Here is a 15,901-nt window from a genome sequence, read left to right as displayed (position 1 = left end):
CCTAACCCTAACTAACCCTAACTAACCCTAACTAACCCTAACTAACCCTAACTAACCCTAACTAACCCTAACTAACCCTAACTAACCCTAACCCTAACTAACCCTAACTAACCCTAACCTAACCCTAACTAACCCTAACTAACCCTAACCCTAACCCTAACTAACCCTAACTAACCCTAACTAACCCTAACTAACCCTAACTAACCCTAGTTAACCCTAGTTAACCCTAGTTTGAGCTGTAACCCTAGTTAACCCTAGTTTGACCTGTAACCCTAGTTAACCCTAGTTAACCCTAGTTGACACTAGCTAAACCTTGTTTGGCCTATCACCCCAGTTAACCCTATCTACCCCTAACTGGGTTACCCGAGCTAACACTCAACAGCCCCAACCCACTACCTCCGCTCCAGATATCACAATCATGTTGCCTTTTACCCAAATACCTGACGATGCTAATGGATTCTATTCGTTTTGGCCAACGTATAGCAACGGAATCGGGAATTGTACGCCGACGGTTCTCGCCCAACCTCAGAATCCTGTCCTAAATTGCCCTACCAGAATGCGTCCTGTACAATCACCGATCGTTATGATCAAATGATAATGGCCAAAATCACTTCAAGTCTGAAAACTCCCACCGGTGCTTCTGGACAAAATCTGATCTCATTCAGCTTCAGACCCTAAGTAATTCTCCTTGGAGGAGACTATGGATCACACCTTCGGTGAGACAACAATCAAGGAACTTTCACATATATTCCTTCAAGAAATATGGCGACTACATGGACTATCCGAAGTAATCATTTCTGATCGGGACTTCAGATTCGAAAGCAAGTTCTGGCATTCATTGATCAAGCTTCTCGGAGTCAACCTTTGTCTGTCTACGGCATATCGTTCTCAAGCTGACAGGTGAACTGAGAGGGTCAATCAAACGCTAGAGCAATATTTCAGAAACTTTTGGTCCTACCAGTAGGACGATTGGGCAGGGTTACTGCCGCTTGCACAGTACGCCTACAAAACAGCAACCCAATAGTCCACTAAAGTATCTCAGTTCTACGCGAACTATGGGTTCGAGCCTGATTCCGATTGGCATTCGCGCAGAAGGAAGCTGGACAATGCCAATGTTTCCAGCGCCGTACTAAAGGTCAAGTGGAAAGCTCTTTGGAAAACTATGAGGACTGATATTTTTCAGGCACAGGCCCGGCAGAAGAAATGGTATGACCAGAAGCATATGGAAGCTCCAGAACCTAAAGATGTGTATAAGGTGATGATGGACCGACGCGATATGATTGCCGATCGACCCTCAAGCAAGCTTGACTACAAGAAACTATGTCTCTTTGAGGTTGATGAGAAACTTGTTGTTGCGTTCTACAGTCTGAAGCTTCCCTCTCAATGGAACATTCATGATGTCTTCCAAATATTTGTGCTGGAGTTCTATCGGGGACTGAGATACCCTCAACGCACTGAAGTCCCTCCTACTCCAGATGAGGTCGAAGGAGAATACAGTTACGCTCTCCAAGAAATAACTAATAGCCGATGGCAACAGGCTGGGCATTAGGAAATGTTTGTAGAGTATCGCATTGTTTGGGAGGGTTATCGTTCGGAAGACTCCTGGGAACCATACAAAATTCTGCAAGGAAGTGCCGACGAGGCCATGAAAGAATTTCATCAAAAATACCCACAAAAACCTCGGAAAATACGGTGAAACTCTAGGGATCCTCAAAACACGGCGTAAGTAGCTCTGTATCCCAGAAGAAATCCGGGAACAAAAACCAACTCTCCTGTGCCAGGTTTTTCATCGGTCTGACAGAGCCAGGATACAATTTTTTCCTGAAAACAATGCAAGAAACGATAGAAAACCGAAGCGTGAGGAAACCCGCGTAAAAAAGACAAGGGAAAAAGAGAGATTCTTGCTAACATCGAAATCTCCACTAGTGGAACGGAAGTTTCTACGACAAGAGTGGAGAATATGTCATTTGCTTTGTTTTTAAAAGGCATTTCATGTTAGAGTTTTTTTTCTCTGATGGAGATAGAAACAGAGATGTAGTTTATACGTAATCACCAATAGAGCTACAGTTTTTCTTCTATTCCAAATACTAATATTCCAGTAACACTACAGTGGACTCAAAATGAGTCTACAATAGAGGGGAGTAATATAACAAGGCCACTATCAGGCTGTTACAAAAGAACATATTCCATCAGTTAAGCCACCGACTTCAAGTTACAGCAGCTTGTTCTTCATCGACGCGTGACGATAAGGGGAGTTGAGCCACTACCTTTATTGGTATAGAGGACAGTGATCTCAATGAGTAAGAAGTCTTACAAGTCAAAAATAGGGGACTGAGCAAGCCTGGAACAGAATTACAAAAATGGCTGATAGAACAGTGAACCCAGGACGGGAGTTCGCTACTTAGGCAGTCGAATCTTTGGGGTTTCATATCTCTGCAACCGACGCTCAATTACCACGCTTTAGCACGACAGAAATGATTCTGGCGGTGTCTCGGAGCTCATGGAAAATCCAATTCCAAAAACACGTTTTGATTCCCAACAATAACCTCCGCAGTGTCAAACTTCAGGAATGCTCCTGTTCTGCTCCGGAGCATCTTTGGGGAGTAGGAGTGCGACTCAAGCTACTAAAGCAAAACTTCGGTTTACAATCACCCAAATCGGTTCTAATAAAGTTAGAATAAACAATTATTATCTGGTCGGCTGTTTCCAATAGTTCTCAAGATTCCGATCACAACTTTCGGCAAATTGCATGATTTGACTCGGACAGAAGTTCATTCAAGGTGTCGTAGTTACTCTCCTCTTCCTTGATAAAAAATAGTTGCTGTACCCCCGACTATCAACAGGCAGATTATCAGTCGGAAAAAGAACTTGAGCAAACGTGCCGTATTCCTATAAGGGACTCGGTATTGCCCCAGGTTGGCCTCTCATCATCAACGGATCTTTAATAGAGAGAAGACCCCTTAAAGTTATAATTTTCTAGACTTGAGAACGTTCAAACATACAAACTCCCTTTTCTTCTTTCTGAACGAGTATCATCAAAACTCGCTTTCTTTATTTACACTATTAGAAATGCAAATCCCGGTTGTGCCTCATCATAGCACCTCAGTCACATGTTTTTATCGATCGTCACTGACATGGTCGCATATGCTTCCACCATATTGGGTCTGTCCGTTCGATAGGTCATGACGTCTCTAAAGTTGTCAGACAATCTTTCCGCCAATTCGTCAATCTTGACTCCTTTGTTGTAATGCAAGTGGGACACGTTTCTGATGAACTGTGAGGAGTAGGTGGCAAAGTCTCCTTTGCCTTGCCTCAGGGGGACGAATTGGCCGTGGTTGGTACTTGGTGTGTTTAGTTCTCTAAATGAGCCTTCCATGTGGGCGACGAAGAAGGTGACAGAGGAGAAGAAGTCAGCAGGATTGGCATTAACAAGTTGTATTACCTGATCAAGGGCTCTTCCCTCCAAACAGCTGACCGTATGGATAACCTTTGCTGTCCCATTGTGGAACCGATTATGGTTGACTTCATGCTTCATTCAGAGTTGGGTAACGAATCCGGAGATTTTGGTCCGGATGCCATCAAACTTTTCGGGGAAAGTTTCAGACCCAAAGGTGGAGACAGTGGTTGGTGCAGTAGCAGCGAAAATGGGGATAGGAACATTGGGGGCGGAGGCGGTGTGGTCAACATTGAGGTCAAGATTGACCTGTATTACTTGCTCTTCCAGGTAGCCAATGGTTTTGTGGACGGCGGAGAGCAGTGTACGAGCACTATCCCTCTCGTGTCGGATGCTTTAAAACATAGTAGGGAGGTGGTCAAACAGGGCAGCTGTATTCTATTCGTACTGATGGTTAAACTACTCGATTTTGTTAGATGAGACCCATGTAGGTCGGTTGAGGGTGGACATGTCGTATGGTGCGGATTACGACGCAACGTAATCCTAGTGAGTTGGGTAGCGAGTATTCCGCAGGGTACGGGAGATGGTCATAGGGGCTGGTAGGTTAATCAGCGAGAGGGGTTGGAGAAACTTACAGTAGTTTAGGTCTAGCGGTGTTAAGGTCGGAGAAGTGAGATGACCTCCTTATAAAGGAAGAGAAAATAGTACTTGAATAGCAATAGCCAGTGTAGATTACCTAAGCCTTTGCGTACCAAAAGAAAGAGAAGAAAAGAGAGAGAAAAAGAATAGAATCGAGGGCAAAGCCCCTTAATATACATAAAGAAAGCTTAGCAATCACAAATCTCAAGTAACTCATACCCTTAAAATCGACGGAAACTTCTAGAAATCCATAGAAGTTTTCTGATCAATTCGACCATTTGTAACCTACTATATTATTCAATCGATCTATGAAATCGGACAAGGTTTTATGATCTGAATTGGGTTACACTGAGAACGTTCAAGCAATTGAGTGCTATACTGACCGCTAGTCAGCTCAAATATGATATTTTCAATCAAAAGCATTCATAATCCTAATTCTAAAGGCTTGCGGGAATTCGGGCGCATACTGTTAATAGGTAGGTGAGGTGGAACAGATGTTATCTTGCGGACATCGTCAATTTCCTACCAGTTTACAAAAATACAAAATATCAGGATACACGTTATGAAGACTGTTATCAATTAAAACAATGAGTTTTAGAGATAAGTGCTGAATATTGTTCACTCTCAAGTTCAGAATATGATCATAGATTCTATATATTTCCGAATGGATTGGAAAGCCGCAACCTCGTGTTTTGGGAGAAGATATTTTGCAAACCGTAGTGCAGTATTCAATCTATTCAATATTGATCCAGAACATGGTGTACCAATCAAGCCATTAAATACATTGAGTATCAATTTCAGTATTTTACTGTGCCAATAAATTTTCATAGCTTTCAAACCTTCATGAACGATTGTAACAAATGAGAATTTGAATTTCTGATACACTCGCTGTTCTGATACATCCCCATCAAAGGATTGTAAATAATACAAAAGGTTTTGATTGTCAATAACTGTTAAATTTGCTGTTCTGATAAGAACGTATCTAATATGTACTGGAATATAATTCTTCTGAGATTGTTGCAATCTGATTTGTTGACAGCGACAGGGGTGTTTTGTAAGCACGACACATCAAATTCTTGTGTTTGGTGCAGTTACCCTGCCCGATTTTGTTCTGTTACCCTGCCTATTTTGAGATGGTTACCCTACCCGACTAGTGCGGTTGCCCTGCCTGCTCTGAGCCGTTACCCTACCTTTTTTGTGCGTTACCCTACCTTTTTTAGGCGTTACCCTACCTTTTTTAGGCGTTACCCTACCTTTTTTAGGCGTTACCCTGCCTGCTCAGGGCCGTTACCCTGCCTATTTTCCTGCCAAGCCCAAACCCTAACCCTGACCTTACCCATGAGACCAGCCCAACCAACGGAACCCTTTATGATTAAATAATAATTATAGCTATTTAGTAGTCAAGTATGAGCAGAATGGGCGAGAGAGATGAACAGTAGTTGGCGGGGAGTGCGAAGAGGGAGAGGAAAGACCAGTAAGAGGGGGAGAGGAGGTGCCAGTGCGGTGGAGAAACGGTGAAGTGAGCTGGAATATATCAGAGCTGGCACTGGAGCCGGCATTGGAGCTGTCACAGGAGCTGGCATCGAGGCGAACGCCAGAGTAGTCACTCGAGCGGTCACCGGAGTGGACACAAGCGCGGGAACACGAGCAGGAACACGAGCGGGAAGAGGGGTGGGCACAAGAGTGGGCACAGGAGTGTGCGTTAGAGCTGGCACCGGAGCTGCCACCGGAGCGGGCATCAGAGCTGGTACTGGAGCTGGAAGCGAAGCGGGCACTGGAGCTTGCAGAGAAGTGGGCACTGAAGCTTGCAGAGAAGCGGGCACTGGAGCTGGCATGTATCTGAGCTGTCACTGAAGCCGGCATCTAATGGAGCTGGCACTGGAGTGGGCATTAGAGATGGCATTCGGGCGGCTCCGGCTAGAGCTGGCATATATTTGAGCCGAGACCGAAGCTGACACTGGGGCTGACCTTGATTTTAGCTCGTACCGGAGCGGGCATTAGAGCTGGCACTGGACCTGGCATTGAAAATCGGAAATAGATCTCCAGAGCAAGATTTAGGCATTTATGTGACATGGCCGGGAAAACAGAACATGAGACGGCAAAGACAAAATCAACTAATTACTGGAGGTGCCTAGATACTACACATAGGTGGGAGAGAAGGGGACCTCGCGGTCGCGAGGTAGCGTACCTCTAGTAAGTATGAACCAATTATTAATGATATCAACCAAGTTCACTGCTAATTACTGATTCGAATATTTTCCTGACAGGTATCGACTCCTATTTAGTATTCAACCATCATACAGAAAGCTTTTCTTATCGGTATACACTTTACTTGCCATTCCGATTTGTATGCATACGTATCAAGCGATTGTCAAAAATTCTCACAAATCTTATTTAGTATTCCTGATTTACATTCTGTCACAACAAGTGTGCATACAAATCGAATCATAGCAAACCATACCAACAAATCTCAATTGCAAACTCTGATGCAGTTTCTGTTTCGATTGATATTATACCTCTCAAGCTATCACAAACAGTAGTAACCAATTTCACCATTAGTGTTTGCTTTACATATTGTCCTAGTAGACATGCATATCTATCCAGCGATTCAATATTGCTCAGTAGTGTCTAGAACAATAATACGATACAACCCGAAGACTGGTAATTGCAACCTTCATGGTTACGTATCGGAATTACAATGTGTGACAGAATACTGAAGTGACACTTTTCTATCTATTTTTCTTCAGGTCGTTGTTATTCTATTGGTACAAAATTCAATTTTTGGTCAAAATGTAACAGATCAATGTGTATTTGGTGGTGGTTGGAACCTGGATGTGGGTAGTTAGGGTTATCAGCGTTCAAATCTGATTTCGTTACGTGTACATTATACAATTTTCGGTCAAAATGAAATACTTGAATGTGTATTTGGGGTGGTTGGAACCTGGATGTGGGTAGTTAGGGTTACAAGCGTTGAAAGTTGGTTTGGTTACGTGTACAAAATACAATCTTCAGTAAAAATGTAACAGATCAATGTGTATTTGGTGGTGGTTGGAACCTGGATGTGGGTAGTTAGGGTTATGAGCGTTCAAATCTGAATTGGTTACATGTACGAAATACAATGTTCGGTCAAAATGAAATACAATGTGTATTTGGTGGTGGTTGAAACCTGTATTTGGGTAGTTAGGGTTATGAGTGTTGAAAATTAGTAAAGCGGTGACCTGGACTAAAGAATCCGACAGCGTAAGAAGACAGCGGAGACAAATAGTGGGATTCGCCTAATGCGGTAATCCGGAGTTCAGAATCCGAAATTTATATATTCCATCGAAGCAGAGGATGGGGAAACGCGGCATGATTGAATTTCGTATGCTGTCTTGATCGTGGGCTCGAGACGTTGTGTTCGGTACCATGCAGTCATCGATCGTTGTATCCGCCCGGTGAGTGGCGGTGCCGGGAGTGAACCAGGATGGGTCGCCAAGACTCACAGTAAGTTACCCTACTGCATGGCCCCCAACCACCACCTCCGCCCCCACAATCACGACCATGACCCCCTGTATACGTATACCTGATGATAGGAATGGACTCGGATTGTCCTGTTCGACCCATAGCCACGGAGCCCGGAATTGTGGGGCGACGGTTCCCGGGCAACCTGAAAATCCTGTCCGACATTCCAGTACTAGACTGCAACAATACACAATATGGAATGTCGGTCGTGGATCGTCACTCACATATTGGGTTGCAGGTATTGCACATAGCGTTGTTTGAGATTGAAATCCGAATTAGTGTTAGAAAACACACCGGGCGGTAACCTGGAGGTCAGAATCCAAGTTGGCCTAAGAATGTAACGGCAGCTACGTATTTCGGCTAGGTGATGAACTGGGATGAGGGAAGGAGGTATCGTGCAGTGGAATTAGGATTTGTAATGGAGATTTCTGTTATGTTCTTTGGGTTTCTGTTATGCGAAGGTATTAGTCATTGTTGGATTATGGATGGATATATAAGGGGGTGTTGTTTCGTGCTTTTGTTTGTTTTCCTTCTTCTCTTTCTTCCTTACGCAACCTCTGTATTTATTCCACGAATACTATTCTTGTTCGCACTACGTCATAGGGCTCTAATCGGTTTATCATACCAGGTAGAGCCACCCATAGTCTATAGTCAAAGCATACCTTTACGTCTACGTCCACGTCTACGTCACTACCTAGTTTGTATTCCTTGGCACCATAGTCTATCGCCTACGGTCCCCGTGATACGTAGGTTGCGTCCTCTATCGCCAACCAATACAATACCATAGTTTACAATATCGGAACATGCATCTATTGATTATCAACAACTCAGCGATAGTCTCCAAGCCCTTTTTCAAGCGCATCCACAGGTCGATGATACTGTTGGAACTGAAGCCTATGCACTCCTCCAACAGTGCCAACATGGTCTTGCTCAATATGCAACGGATTTACAGGAGGTAGAAGCGGAGGCCGAGAGGGCGAGGAGAAGGTTTGAGCAAGATCTTGCTGCTGCCCGAGCTCAACAGGCTCCTGTTGAGGCTGTCGCCCCTGTGCAAGCACCCAACGAAGACAATGTCCCACCTGCACCCCCAGTACCACCCGTTACAGATACTACCTATCGGTCGGAGAAGCTTCCAGACCCTGAGGTATTCAAGGGGGATCGTGATCGAGAAAGGTTACACCTATTTAAGCAACAAATGAAGATTAAGCTATTGGGAAATGCCGATCGCTATCCTACGCTACAGTCTAAACTATCCTATGCATTCAGCAGATTGGAAGGCGTTGCCGCTAATCAGTTTTTACAATATGTTGGCGAAGAAGGTATTGCTTTACCCTCTATGCTACGATTTTATGAGATTTTGGATACTGCTTTCGGGGATCCCGATCGGATGCGTACGGCTAGGAGGAATCTTAGGAACATCCGTCAACGAAATCGAACGTTCGCCGATTATTTTGCTGAGTTCCAACGATATGCTGCTGAGTCGGGTATGGATGAAGTCTCTCGGATTGAGGCTTTGATGGAAGGTATTAATGCGGAACTCGATGAATCGATGATACACCATGACACTCCTGCAACGGTAAATGCTTGTGCGACACTTCTGCAACGGTTGGATAATCGTCGCCGAGCGGCAGAAGCTAAGCGAGGAGGTAAAAAACCTTGGACTACTACTTCGGCCCCTCGTCCTCCACCAGCAAGTCCTGTTTCTGCTCCCCGCGCTGCCGCCCCAGTCGCCAATGTACCTGTTACTGAAAGTCATCCCTCATCCAGCCCGGGAGGTGATGTACCAATGGATCTATCTGGAGGGCGTCGTCGCCCCTCCCCTACCGAAAGAAATGCCCGCTTAGTTGAGGGCCGATGTTTTTATTGTGGAGGTGTTGGACATATGGTTAGGGATTGCCCCCAAGCGAGGGCAACGGGGAATCAACCAAGAAGGCCTGTGATGAGAGGAGCGGCATTGACAGTGGAAGAAAATGACGGAAGCGATAACGAGTCGGCAAAAGATTTGTCCCTGCACTAAGTGGCTTAGCGCAGGGACCATTTAAGGATTTTTCTAGGATGTGTATTTCTGGTTTTTCGGTATCAGAGGAGGAAATGGACGAAAATCAACTTGTAGTAACTTGTTCGATTTCACAGAATAAAAATTCTTTTATACCTACCTACGCCCTTATTGATACCGGAGCATCAGGATATGCTTTTATTGATGAATCTTTTGCACGCCACAACGATCTTACAATGACCCCCCTCAAAATACCTCACTATGTAGACGTTATAGATGGAAGGCCTATTGAGTCAGGAAAAATTACCCATATTGTCGATGTTTCGCTAGACATTCATGGTCATCGGGAAGTTGCGCCATGTTTTGTAACGAAGTTAGGACATTATCCGATTGTGATGGGAATACCTTGGATGCGACGACATGATGTTACGATTCGACCAAAAGAAAATCTACTTGTTTTTGATTCTCGAAGCTGTTGTCAATACTGTTCACTCAGTGGAACTGCAGTCATTGTTCATGGCATCTCGATTCCCTTACCGGAACACCATACGGTCATCGTTTCAGCAATTGAAAAATCTACGGTCAATATTGAACAATTAGTACCAAAAGAGTTTCACCATCTTCTCCATATGTTTAAAGAATACGATGCTTCACTTCTCCCACCACATCGACCATCCCATGATATTGAGATAGTACTGGAAGAAGGTAAACGACCACCATATGGACCTATATACGGATTGTCTCAAATTGAATTGAAAGCACTACGGGAATATCTTGATGAAAATCTACCTAAAGGATTCATTCGAGCCAGTGAATCACCAGCGGGAGCACCTATATTGTTCGTAAAGAAAAACGATGGAACTCTTCGACTTTGTGTTGACTATCGAGGCCTAAATGCGATTACAATTAAAAATCGATATCCGTTACCATTGTTAAAGGAAACCTTAGCTAAGTTGTCAAGAGCAAAATACTATACAAAGTTGGATTTACGTTGGGGATATAATCAAATCAGGATAGCGGAGGGAGACGAATGGAAAACGGCATTTCGGACTCGATATGGACATTTCGAATATACAGTAATGCCATTTGGATTAGCTAATGCCCCTGCTACATTTCAACATTGGATCAATGATATTTTACGTCCCTATCTCGATCAATTCGTAACGGCATACCTAGACGATATCCTTATCTATTCCGAAACTCTATCAGAACATAGAAAACACATTCAAAAGATTCTAAAGGTACTCGATGAGAATCATGTTCACCTTAAACCTGAAAAATGTGAATTTATAGTTCAGGAAACGAAATATCTCGGTTTAATCCTTACTCCGAATGGGAATAGAATGGATCCAAAAAAAGTTATCGATGTTTTGGAATGGACTACACCGACAAACCTTCGTGATGTTCAAGTATTCCTAGGATTTGCAAACTTCTACCGACGGTTTATTTTGGGATATTCGAAAATTGTTGCTCCGCTTACAGCCTTGACAAAGAAAAACGTTAAATTTGAATGGACGGATGAAAGGGAGGAAGCATTTCAGACTTTGAAAAAGATGTTTACAACGGCACCGATACTAGCTCATTTCAATCCAGATCGAAAAATTGTGATAGAAACCGATGCATCCGACTATGTTTCAGCAGGAATCCTATCTCAACGTGACAACGAAGGAATCCTACATCCAGTTGCTTTCTTTTCTAAGAAACATTCTCCCGCAGAATGCAACTACGAAATCTATGACAAAGAACTTTTAGCAATTATACGATGTTTTGAAGAATGGCGACATCATCTGGAGGGAGCTCAATTTCCAATTGAAGTTCTTAGCGACCATCGGAATCTTGAGTATTTTATGACAACAAAATTGTTAAATCGTCGACAAGCCCGTTGGTCTGAATTTCTTTCACGCTTCGATTTCGTTATACAATTTCGGCCAGGAAAACAAGGAACAAAACCAGATGCATTGACTAGGAGTTCAGGTGACCTACCTAAAGAGGGGGATGAACGGTTGACGCATCAGAGTCAAGTGATTCTGAAGCGAAAAAATTTGGATACTAAGCTAAGTTTGTTCGCGGGTTCTTTGTCAAATGAATCCGCTGAAGGAGCGTCCACTGTAGAGGAGTTATTTTCAAAGGCTTACCAAGTGGATAGTTTCCCAAATAAGGTCCTCAATATGCTTCGGAATGGCATACGTCATTCAAATAAAATTTCACTTGCCGAATGTATGGAAGATAATAACGGTCGGCTGCTTTATCGAGGCATGCTATATGTACCAGACGACGATGACCTTCGACTAAGGCTTTTAAAAGAATACCATGACAAACCATCTGCAGGACATCCGGGTAGAGCGAAGACTCTGGAGCTCCTAAGTCGAGAATATTACTGGCCACAGATGCGGAAGTTCGTCGATCAGTATATTAGGAATTGCAATGTGTGCACCCGTAGTAAGGCATCACACAATGCACCTTATGGAGTACTTCGCCCTATGCCAATTCCCGATGGACCCTGGACAGATGTCTCGATGGATTTTGTGACTGATCTTCCTGAGAGTGATGGGTATAATGCGATTTTGGTCGTGGTGGATAGACTAACCAAAATGCGACATCTGATACCAACGACAAAGGAGGCGGACTCACAGGAAGTAGCAAGGCTATATATTGATAACGTCTGGAAGCTACATGGATTACCCGACACCATGGTATCCGATCGAGGAACACAGTTCGTCGCGAAATTCTGGAGGTCCCTTTGTGATCGATTGGAAATCTCACCAAAGTTCTCTACTGCATTCCACCCTCAAACAGATGGCCAGACAGAAAGAATCAATGCCATAATGGAACAATACCTCCGAAGCTATGTTTCCTATCAACAAGATGACTGGGTCCGATGGCTACCAATGGCTGAATTTGCAACCAATAACCACGTTTCCGAAACAACAAAAGTTTCCCCCTTTTATGCTAATTCGGGAAGGAATCCTAGGATAACATTTGGGCCCTTGGAACATGGTCGAACGACGGCGGAGGATCAAGCGAATCGTATTGCAAGGGAAATGAAGGATGTGGTGGACTTCCTAAGAGAAGAAATGTTCAGGGCGCAAAGGATACAAGAAGAATCAACCAATAGGAATCGAACTCCAGCTCCTCGATATTATTTAGGAGATAAGGTTTTTCTATCGACCCGTCATATTCTAACAAAGCGACCCTCTAAGAAATTCGACTGGAAACGTATTGGGCCTTATAGCGTTAAACGAATCGTTAATCCCTATGCTTACGAGTTGGAACTTCCCCGGTCGATGAAAATTCATCCAGTATTTCATGTTTCGTTATTGTCACCTGAAGCGAATGATCCTTTACCAGGACAACAACGATTACCACCACCTCCGGTTGAAATCGAAGGGGAGGAAGAATGGGAAGTCGAAGATATTTTGGATTCGAGGAAACGAAGAGGAAGATTTGAATATTTGGTACGATATATGGGATATGACGAAACCTCCTGGCAACCACTATCGGACCTTGAGCATTCACCTGAAATTATTAGACGATTCCATGAGCGTTATCCAGAGAAGCCTAAGCCTACCAGGAGGTAGGCCTTAGAGGGGGGCGTGGTCTGTAACGGCAGCTACGTATTTCGGCTAGGTGATGAACTGGGATGAGGGAAGGAGGTATCGTGCAGTGGAATTAGGATTTGTAATGGAGATTTCTGTTATGTTCTTTGGGTTTCTGTTATGCGAAGGTATTAGTCATTGTTGGATTATGGATGGATATATAAGGGGGTGTTGTTTCGTGCTTTTGTTTGTTTTCCTTCTTCTCTTTCTTCCTTACGCAACCTCTGTATTTATTCCACGAATACTATTCTTGTTCGCACTACGTCATAGGGCTCTAATCGGTTTATCATACCAGGTAGAGCCACCCATAGTCTATAGTCAAAGCATACCTTTACGTCTACGTCCACGTCTACGTCACTACCTAGTTTGTATTCCTTGGCACCATAGTCTATCGCCTACGGTCCCCGTGATAAAGAAGACACAGCGGAGCCAAGCAGTGGGATTCGCCTGATGTGGTAACCCGCAGTTCGCAATCCGAAATTTGTGTATACCATCGAAGCAGAGGATGGGGAAACGCGGCATCATTGAATTTCATGGGCCATCATGATCGTGGGCTCGAGACGGTGCATTCGATGCCATGCAGTCATCGATCGTTGTACCCGCTCGGTGAGTGGCGGTGCCGGGAGTGAACCAGCACAGGATGCCAAGACTCACAGTGAGTTACCCTACTCAACGGCCCCCAACCACCACCTCCGCCCCCGCAATCACGACCACGACCCCCTGTACGCGCATACCTGATGATGGGAATGGACTCGGGTCGTCCTTTTCGACCCATAGTCACGGAGCTCGGAATTGTGGGGCGACGGTTCCCGGGCAACCTCAAAATACTGTCTGACATTCCACTACAAGATGAGGTGTCGATAATGAAATGTCACTCACATATCGGGTTGCAAGTATTAAAATCCGAATTAGGAATCGATGCGTATTCGATCGTAGTTTGAACCTGTACGTTGTTGTTTAGGTTTACAAGTGTTGCAATCTGGTTCAGTTGGGTATACAAAATACAATTCTCAGTCAAAACAAAATACATAAATCTCTATTTGGTGGTGGTTTAAACCTGGATGCGGGTGGTTAGGGTTACGTTGTTGAAGTGGGATTTTGGTTAGGGTTAGAGAATACGGTTTTCGGTCAAAATGGAATGCATGAATCTGTATTGCGAGGTGGTTTAAACCTGGCTGTTGGCGGTTAGGATTACGAGCATTGCCATCTGGTTCGGTTAGGTGTGCAAAATAGAATTTTTGGCAGAAATGAAATACATAAATCTGTATTTGGTGGTGGTTTGTACCTGGCTGTTGGCGGTTAGGGTAATGAGCGTCGAAGTGGGATTTGCCCAATGCGGTAACCCGGGGTTCAGAATCCGAAATTCGTGTATTTCATCGAACCACAAGATGGGGAAACACGGCATGATTCAGTTTTGAACGCCGTCATGATTGTAGGATAGAGAAGGCACGCTCGGTACGGTGCAGTTGTCGATTGTTGTGAGTGTCGGTGATGGAGTGAACCAGGACGGGTTGCCAAGACTCACAGTGAATTACCCTACTCAACGGCCCCCAACCACCATCTCCGCCCCCGCAATTACGACCACGACCCCCTGTACGCGCATACCTGATGATGGGAATGGACTCGGGTCGTCCTGTTCGACCCATAGCCACGGAGCCCGGAATTGTGGGGCGAAGGTTCCTGGGCAACCTCAAAATCCTGTCCGACATTCCACTACGAGAATGAATTACCCCCTTCCAAATGGTTTATTGTATGTCAGTTAGTTTCTCCTACCGGTTAGCGTATGGCTAGTACGTATTGTAAATACCTACAATTGCTTGGAGATTCAGTACTTGATTACCTGCAGGGTTTGGCAGTTCTGTAGAATATCCTGGATTGATTTGGCAGGAGAGGATGGTAACCATCAGCAGGTTTCATGCCATATTATTTTTAAATCCCCAAAGATTGGAGGCTTAATTGGAACGTAGAGGACATGTCGAGCTGCTACCTGAATTGTTGCAAAATCGCTCCAGATTTGTTGCAGATTTGGTGGTGATGACAGCACACAATTCACTGCAGAGGGTGGTGCTGGATTTGGTGGTGAATGCTTAGTGGCAGACATTCATGTTGGAGAGCAAATGGTGGGGGTGGTATTGAAGTGGGTTTACGCTCGGTTGCAGATTTGCATGTTCGAGAATTTGTACGGAGGGAGTTGCGAAAGTATGTGGTGAACCAGATTTGTATATGGAGTAGGTGAATTTCAATGGTTTGCACATCTGTAACAAAGATGCCATGATGGGGCACGACTGTGACTTCTATCATGTAAAAAATAAAAAATAGAAACGCACGAGTTATGATAGGACTTGTTCAAGGGGAAGATAGAGTTTGTTTGTTTGATTGTTTTTGTAGTCTAGGAACTTAATAATTTTAAGGAGTCTTCTCGCTAGTAAAGATCCACTAATGATGGGAGGCCAACCTGGAGCTACACCGGTTCTTTATAGAAGTCCGGTACCCTTATTCAGGTTTTTCGTTCTGACTGGCAATTTGCCTGTCAATAGTCGGGGGCACAGCGACTATTTCCTACAGAGCGGAGTTAGGAGTGTTGCTACCACACTTCGGAGTATCTGCTATCCGAGTCAAATCAAGCAATCTCTGCCAGGAGCTGGTCGCCTCCTAAAAACTAACGGAAACAACCGACCAAACAACAATCGCTTATTCAATTGATTTGGGTGTTTATAAAGCAAAGTTTTGCTTTAGTAGCTTGGGTCACACTCTCAATCCCCAAAGGTGCACCGG

At 44.3% G+C, this 15,901-nt stretch overlaps 2 protein-coding genes across 2 annotated transcripts; both read left to right on the top strand.

The window, feature by feature from the left end:
• Positions 1–5,636: 5,636 nt before the first annotated feature.
• Positions 5,637–5,876, top strand: H6S33_008564 (uncharacterized protein; the record flags this gene model as incomplete). The annotated part of the gene is made up of 1 exon (XM_044839925.1): positions 5,637–5,876. A coding segment is annotated over one exon (240 nt), but the record flags the coding sequence as incomplete, so codon positions are not given.
• A 1,731-nt stretch (positions 5,877–7,607) lies between these two features.
• H6S33_008563 (uncharacterized protein) lies at positions 7,608–7,772 on the top strand (the record flags this gene model as incomplete). The annotated part of the gene is made up of 1 exon (XM_044839924.1): positions 7,608–7,772. A coding segment is annotated over one exon (165 nt), but the record flags the coding sequence as incomplete, so codon positions are not given.
• Positions 7,773–15,901: the final 8,129 nt, after the last annotated feature.

The sequence above is a fragment of the Morchella sextelata genome (genome assembly GCF_020137385.1).
Source record: "Morchella sextelata strain SCLS chromosome Unknown scls_26, whole genome shotgun sequence".
Lineage (NCBI taxonomy): Eukaryota > Fungi > Ascomycota > Pezizomycetes > Pezizales > Morchellaceae > Morchella > Morchella sextelata.
The sequence above is the reverse complement of the archived record's forward strand: the minus strand, read 5'-3'. Positions and strand labels throughout refer to the sequence as shown.